The 8,075-nt window shown below is 36.9% G+C and overlaps 2 protein-coding genes across 2 annotated transcripts in view; one reads left to right on the forward strand and one right to left on the reverse strand.

Annotated features, from left to right (window-relative positions):
- The window catches only part of LOC139695530 (regulator of G-protein signaling 7), a 68,400-nt gene extending 65,739 nt beyond the window's left edge, over positions 1-2,661 (reverse strand). Inside the window, exon 1 of the mRNA XM_071594379.1 lies at positions 2,397-2,661. The gene's annotated coding sequence lies outside the window, so the exon portion shown is untranslated. The remainder of the gene's footprint in view (positions 1-2,396) is intronic.
- A 1,769-nt stretch (positions 2,662-4,430) lies between these two features.
- On the forward strand, positions 4,431-7,557 carry LOC139695634 (THUMP domain-containing protein 1). Its single transcript, XM_071594470.1, has 5 exons — positions 4,431-4,801; positions 4,869-5,036; positions 5,106-5,216; positions 5,300-5,388; positions 7,137-7,557. Exons 1-5 carry the CDS (start codon positions 4,604-4,606, stop codon positions 7,555-7,557), a joined length of 987 nt encoding a protein of 328 aa, XP_071450571.1. The 5' UTR covers positions 4,431-4,603.
- The last annotated feature ends 518 nt before the right edge of the window (positions 7,558-8,075 follow it).

The following is an 8,075-nucleotide window of genomic DNA, read 5'->3' on the forward strand; positions in this document are numbered from 1 at the left end:
CTACAACAATGTTCTATGTCACATGCCTGACTGGCAGAACAATACAATAAATTTAAATTTTAAATAAACATCTCATCCCATTCATAAATAATTAGTATTTTTAGCATAACTCGTACTGAAATCAATTGTCTTTTCACAAAAGGATTCCTTGCATGAATGAAAGCCAAACCTTAGCAAGGTTGTCCACTTGTTAGGATATTATGACCACTGATGAAATATTGGTGCTATCTGGCAATCGTTGTCCCGAGAATTGCTGGTGCCAGGTAGACAACTCACCAGACAACTCCAAATAACTCATTGGAGAATCAATGGCTTTCAATTGCCTATCAATGTAGTTTCGATGACTACTTTCAAGTAGATGGTGATACTAATAAAATAAAAGTAGTCATTTCAATAGGATCATTTCCAGGTTTTTGTATCAATCTATTACTGTAAACATCTTGTGTGAGGATTTTATAGTTGTTCATGGGTGTATTATTTCATTTGCTGAATGTTTCATCGGATCCATTCTGTTTGAAATACATAATTAGTGAGAAGAATAAAACACAAACAATCATCTCCTTATTCGACCAGAGGAAATGTCTTGATTGGTGTCTACGAAGAAAATGTTAATTCATTTCAGTAGAGGAGAGAAGATCTGACATCACTACTGGGATGAAACTAGTATCATAAATGTTGGGATACTGAACATACGACTTAAGATTCTTCCTAGCGCAAGACAAAGTAAGAGCATTACCACAACTAAGGACAAGACTAATACTACAAATAAGCAAGTGCAATGACTGGGAAGGAAAATGGATTTGGCTGCACTACTGATAGAGCTCTTCCACAGTCCCTGCAACTTCCTAGTATTCAGAGTAATCTTTTGGTGCTTTACAACACTTGTTCATTCGCGTGAACCCCAGCATGACACAAAAAGATTCAACAATCTCCATATGCTGCATGCTTACATCGGAGATTGACGTCCATGAAGTGGTTTCTGGAAACATAAAAAGTCTTCCAGCACCTTAGTATGATGTTGACTGCCTCGTTTTTTGACGAATCAGGCCATACAGTACTATAATAAAACTAACCCAAAAATTAAAAAAATGCAAAGAAGCAGAAACCAGAATTCTCCAGGCCCCTGCTACTCTTTCACCTTTTCAGTATAAGCACTGTTAGTGTCTGGATTCTGCGAACAGAAAAAAATACTTCTGATGGGCCTAACCGGTAGTGTCTGGATTACACGGCATTTCGCACCTCATCCGGGGGCAGCTTCATCAAACAGAGACCACATCAACTCTCGAAAGATTTTCGTTTTCTCAGAGTTCAGTTATTCAAAATACAAAAAAAAGCCATCAGGATAATTACTCAATCTTTTGCAATAGGGCACTGCAGACAATTATCTATAAGGATGAATATTCTGACGGTGTATAGCATGTATATGCATGCATACAATATACAATAAAGATTTAAGTAAAAGATAATTTACATTTGTTTCCCACAAGGCCTGAAGTACATGACTATATCCCAGTATAAAAAATCATCACTCCATGTCTGTAGATTAACCATATCACAGCATTACTTGAATAACTTTGGTATTGAATTATTTAATCAACTGCCATTGACTGCTAGAAAAACTAGCGTTGCCAAAAAGTAATCACGTATTTATGGCTAGCCTCTAAAGCCCTGTCCTCAGTAAACAAATTTTTGATTCATATAAAATCGGGCACGATTTCTTTAGTTGTTACATGCCTGGTGTGCTGATTTTTGTTACATGTTCGATGTGTTCTTTTTGACTACGTCTAGCATATGCCTACTCAATTACCAATACAACTACTGTTATTATCCTGGTAAGGTACTTCAACTGAGGCATTTTAGTTTTTTTCTGTAACATTTTTCCTGCGTGTCTTGAGCATCCACCGCAGACGGAATATTTAAGTCCTGTGACACTAAGGTAAGTATGTGTTCTTATTTCACAAAATTTGTAACAATCTGTTGATGCGATGCATAGCACAATTCCCAACCGTTTCCCCTTAATGCTACTCCAACGTGTCAAATTCTTCTTAATATGAAGTACCTTTTGGATTCTGAGATTACATTGAAACATACCACCACCCTGACAATCATTAATAACTCTATTGAAACGTATGAATATATTGAAGATTATCATATCCCCACCAGTCAGCAAAGAATCAATACCTATTTTTCGGATTAATTAATGCAAGCAATAACAATGTGTACGTTTCAGCACATCAGCTCTGTTCAGAATGGGATGAGTTTCCTTGAAAATACAATTTTATCCACACTAGCCCCCTTACCAAAATTTTGACGTCTTTGTAATGAAAAATAAACATGAAAGAACTCCTAATATGACACACTAACAGGCTAATATCTGGAATATAAATATTACTCACTTAATTCCGATGGTCCTTCAGCGAAACTAAACAACTTGATCCCAAACATTTACGTCCGGGAACAGTAATAGAAGAATCATCGCAGGCAAGTTGAACTCGACAGACGACTATCGCCACTATGCATATCCTGGACTGCGGCTGCCTCAAACATAAATATTCTACCGTCGTTGGAAGATATCGTGGTATATAAATAACATGTATCCGATATTCCCAAGAGAGGATTATAACGCCATACAATGGATGTGTTCAATGACAGTCACCTTTATTACATAAAATAAACACTCTTCTTACTCCCGCCTACAAACGCAGGAGAGAGACATCCCTCACATCGATCCAGTTTGACAACTTCGAACACACAAACCGTCGTAGTGTCACAATTTACCGCGACAGGGCACCACCAGACGATATTCTTCAGGAGCTGCTGCGCGATAGCCTGGGAAAGCCAACGCGGGTTTATTTCAACACGAATTGAGCCTTGCTATATTTTATCATGTCTGTCAGTTGTTTAATTTATGTTTTAAAAATATCGTTTACCATAAACTATAGTCTAAATAATCCGAAGTGTTGACAAAGAGCGATCAACAACTTCAGAGCGTTTTTCCATAAAGCCTCCAATGAAAGTTTGATTTTGTTCAAACTGGTCTCAAGGGAAAACGTTTGGCAAGATATGTTCTTTGGACATTTTAATTACAAAAAATAATTTTTTGAGGTAAATATCATAAACTAAGGTACCAATTTAAAAAGATAATATCAGAGTAAGGTGCTCAATCGGAACCTCAATTGAATTAAAAAGCAATAGTATTTAGCCCATACAAGTTCTTCTCGTAGAAGACATGACTGGCTACATCCCACTAGGCTTTATTTTGAAAACCAACTGCCCATCAGTGAGGTAGGGAGAGAGAAGAGGCATCTTAATATAAACCGCAACATAATTTACTTGAATTAGTTCCTTTGTAGAGGAAAATAGTTTGAATGCGATCTTAAACACTACAAGTGACAAGAAATGGTCATCCCGTATTGGTAGCTAAATATTTAGAAACGCCACTTCAATATCCACTACTACTACTTACTCAACATTACACTAGCGAGTAAGAGTCGTAGTCACGGGCATACGGGAGGAATCAGGCTGGGAGCGTTTGGATTCTCAAAGAGAGTAGAAAGGACTTAAATATAGCACCCGAATTTTCTTACGACACACAGGGAATGCATACGGCCTCAAATTAAATAGGTAGATTCGACCGTCACTGGCAGATTCAGGTGCTCCTTCTGCCCTCGCAATAGATGCCATTATAACAAAATCGAACCCAATAGCACAAAAAAATTAAATTGAATAACAGTCTAGACATGTGCAAAATAGTTTTTGTATATGAGCTGACTTGTATTGCTAAATAACTAACCCACATTAATGAACTGTTATTCTGCGGGTATTCCTGACACTAATAATCGCCACAAAATGTGGTCCAAAATCGGCCCATATCTTAGGGTTCGAGGGTATTAGGGTATGACTGCGTCCTATAAGTCGCAAGTCGATCCTCCCGGAAAATGCTATTAAGTATTTTCTCCATCCTCAGACAAAGAAAACGGTTGCCAATATTAGCAAGTTCGATAATAATAGTGTTTTGACTCAGTAGTAATCAATAGAACCTTAATACTCCTGTGAGAGTACTTCGTAAAAACAATTCCCGAATAAATCTCAGATTTTTATGTACAATTTAGCTTCATTTCTCTTGGAATGCTGCCGCGAAACTTGCACGCATTCGGGGATTTCGCGCGAACAAACCTACCTCGCTATGAACTCAGAACCTACAGGTACTGATCAGGAAGTAGAATGAGAGTGCGTATGCGTAATACCTTACTTTCTATCAGAGTAACTGTTAAAAATTTATATTTGAGAATCGTATCCATTAAAAAACCAATGTCAAAATATTGTTTTATAATGTATGACTAACATCAAAATACGAAAAGCCCACGGTTTTTAGACGATAGCGTCATCTCTACGGAGAAAAGTGGCACTCGTGGCTTGCACAGCATGGCTTTAACTCGTATTACAATTGTGTGCATGAAAGTGCTCTCAGTGAGTGGTAATTAATGTAGCACAGTATTATTGTTGCGGTTCTTGTCGTACGAACTGACAAATTGAAGAGTATTTCGAAAGTTATCATCTTAATAGGGGACAAGGCTCCTATTTGAGGGCCTGTTAATTTGAAATGAGTGAAAATCAACGAGAGAGAAAATATAACCCGAAGAGAAAGAATTATTTTCGAGGAAATGATTATCAGCGACGAAGGATTGAAGAATATTTGGAATGTGGCCTTAAAGGCTTTTTATGTACTTGTAACTTTTACGAAGACCAATGTAAAAGAGAAGCATATAACATCTTAAACGAGTACAGTGAACCACATGAGGTAATGCCAATCCGGTAAATTCATATCACTAATGGCCGGAAAAAAAGGATTGACACATTGTTTACAGGTGGAAAAACCTTCTGTGGTGGAGGAAATAACTGAAGAAGAGGACATCGAAGAAAGTCTTAATAAGGAAGTATATGCACTGAAAGCCCAAACAAGCCGAGGGAGCAAAATCCAGAAGTTTCAAAATGTTAAGACCGGTGTTAAAAACTGTCTCTTCATTAGAACTACGGTAATAAATAATTGGCAGCAGTGTCAATGGCGTATTTATGAACATTTTTTGGAATGACGTGAATTTTAGATTCCAGATCCTGTTCCACTAGTTGTACGTGTGTTGGAGGACATAGAAGCTACTAAAAAACAGAAATCCCGTTACTTGTTACGAATGTTACCAATCGAAATAACGTGCAAGGTAAAATTTTTAATAGCTCGTTTTGCGTAATGTATCTTAAATGTTTTAAATGTTCATTTGGTGTAAGGTGCGTTTATTTCTAGGCCTCCCCGAACAACATGGAAGAAGCTTTTAAGCCCCTGGTCAAAAAGCACTTCACGTCAGAAGGCAAGACGTTTTCAGTAGTTTACAGGTACAAACTGTGGATTGTTAGAAACAAAATTGAGTCAAAGTGCATTGTTTTCTATTATATGGTGAAGGGAAATAGAAGTATGGTCACATACTAGATAGTTCGGATTACTATCTCCGAAGATAGGTATCGTTGCAGTGAAGTACGAGCCTCCTCTAATATTCGTAGAGTGTAATTCATTTGAAAGGATGGGTGCGAGGTTTAAGAATTAAGGCTGAATGCCATAACGACCTTTCATTTCAAACCATGCCGAAAATATTTCAAATTATTCCATAACCTGTCACTTCTCATTCACGTCATTTGCACCTACTGTGGCACTAGTGACAAATGCCTACATTTCCATATTAAAACAAGTTCTCCTCTTCGAACTAGAGTCGGCGAATTGTTTTTATGGTACAGCAATTTTTAAACTTTATATTTAATGAATTAGTTTCAAGTGATTTGAGAGGATCACATTTTGTTTATGTAAAAGAATCTATGACACATTTCAGACAGTTTATTGTCGACACGCATAGATATAAATATGGTAAAACACGAGAGAACGAATAATATAAACATTAGGTTTGCTCACAAAACTTATGAAGTTAACAGTTTTGATATTAAAGAATTACGCATATTCACTTTGTTCCTTTGTCGCTCTGTTCCTTTGGTCTATATACAATCAAATGATACTTCTAGTCTGATTGATTTAAGTAGCGTTATAACTAATTCAAAAAAAATCCTTTTTTGACTCCAGTCTCTTGAAAAGAATATTGAAATATTTGTTTTTGACATCGTGAAGAAATGAAATATAGATGAAAGTCCAGATTCTGTCACTAAATACTCAGCTTAAAATAATATGGTACCATTATGTGATATATGCAACTAATCCTCCAAATCTGGGGAATTTGCAGAACTTTGAACTATAAATTTTTCTTTTAAAAAGGGATGAAACATCAAGATAATTGCATCAACCTATTTCCATGTTATCCTCTCTTTCTTAGCTAATGGAGAAAGCCTTATTTAATAGGCTAATTCCCTCTGTCAAAAAAGTAAGATTTTTATCAATAGCCAATATATGTTTAGAAGATAGGACTTCATTGTGGATTTGCATTATCCTACATTATCAGTGTAATGCAGGATAAAGCTAGTTAAGAGTGCATATTTGGTATCTTCATAGACCCAACAAAAGCAACAGATTTGGTAGTTATCGTCTACTCCTCAGTAAGGTGGAGAATGTTGGATTAAGAAGTCAAGTAAATGAGTGTTTTGATTCATATCCAAGTGGAGCAAAACAATTGTTCAATTTCAATGGTGTTCTCTCGAACTCTCTCCCAGTAACATATTTGGTGCATTAAGGACCAATCTTGGGATCACTTCTCTATCCTATCTGTATAAAAAATTCCATTCTAAACCTTCTGTGAGCTGAACCATTTGTTTTTTCTGACCAAAAAAGCTAAATCTTAAAAAACAAGAACCCAGATTTGTTTCAAGTGAATATGAACTGAACACTGATGCCTTATCAACCTTTCTGACAACAAAGGAGACAAGACCCCACCATTGCATCCTAGTTGGTCCCTGCAAAGGCATGTGCTAAGTTTCCTCTCTTCCAAATAATTTGGATTTGTCCCAAAGATTTTTGAGAATGTTTTTCTGTTTTCTTGTCTGCTAATGGATTCTATAAAGATTGAATTCAAGTGAGGCTTCTAAATTTACTTTTTAATTGTTGCTGTTGATAATGAACAAATGCTTTGACCATCTCATATTTGCAGGTCCCGGTATAATAATTCAGTAGCTCGGGATGAGGTCATTGAACTCTTGGCAGGGTTGGTCAAGGCTGGTCATCCACTCAATCGTGCAGACCTCGACAACCCGGAGCTAGCTGTGTTGGTGGAAATCATGAAGGGTATTTGCTGCATTGGAGTCCTCCCTCGCTACAATGAGTTGAAGCGGTATAATTTGTACGAAATGGCCAGGGCGAGTGCAGCGGCCCCTGGGGAGGGAGGAGGAGGGGTGGAAGAGAAAGGGGTGGAAGGGGAAAGGGTGGAAGAGAAAGGGTTGGAAGAGAAAGGGGTGGAAGGGGAAGGGGTGGAAGAGGAGGGCGCGAGTATGAGTGCTGGTGGCAGCACCAGCATAGCTAGTCGAGAGGAGGTTGTGCACGGGAGTCCTCAACCCATTTTGGAAGCGGATTGAGTGTTCTGTTTTTCTGCCTTTCATTCATTAAGCATTCACTATAAACCACTGATGTGGTGAAAGCGGTTATATTATTTTGTAAGACTTGATTTGATTTTGTTTGATTTTTTTGGACTGTACAGTTACAGTAAGAAGGAAGGCAATAGTTTACATGACTTGTGTTTGATGTGACATCAAAAACTGATGGTTGTCAAATTCATGTTCATATTTTGTATTTGATTAAATTTCATTGGTTAATTGAAAGCCGCAAAAAATGTTGTTTGTTTTTCAGACATTCATGGAATTCGGTTGATATTGAGGCAGTTTTTATTTTTTTAACTATTTGGTACCCATGTCACTTTTTGGAATGTTAATCTTCATTGCACATCTGTCAGAATTCAACCATAAAAATAGTAATAATCAAATCACACAGGTGAACTTGTTTTAAATACTACTTAAGGAGAATTTTTTCAATCATTTAAAAATAAACTGCCAATTCCTTCTTTGCATTTTGATAAAAATAGTATAGTTTTTCTAGG

The sequence above is a fragment of the Hetaerina americana genome, unplaced genomic scaffold (genome assembly GCF_022747635.1).
Source record: "Hetaerina americana unplaced genomic scaffold, ioHetAmer1.1.p SCAF_1, whole genome shotgun sequence".
NCBI lineage: Eukaryota > Metazoa > Arthropoda > Insecta > Odonata > Calopterygidae > Hetaerina > Hetaerina americana.

Excerpts from the sequence above, each read along its gene's own strand:
- LOC139695634 (XM_071594470.1), top strand. The coding sequence starts at position 4,604 with ATGAGTGAAAATCAACGAGAGAGAAAATATAACCCGAAGAGAAAGAAT. Across the intron at positions 4,802-4,868 it reads AGTACAGTGAACCACATGAG|GTGGAAAAACCTTCTGTGGT; the intron begins GTAATGCCAATC and ends CATTGTTTACAG. Across the intron at positions 5,037-5,105 it reads GTCTCTTCATTAGAACTACG|ATTCCAGATCCTGTTCCACT; the intron begins GTAATAAATAAT and ends CGTGAATTTTAG.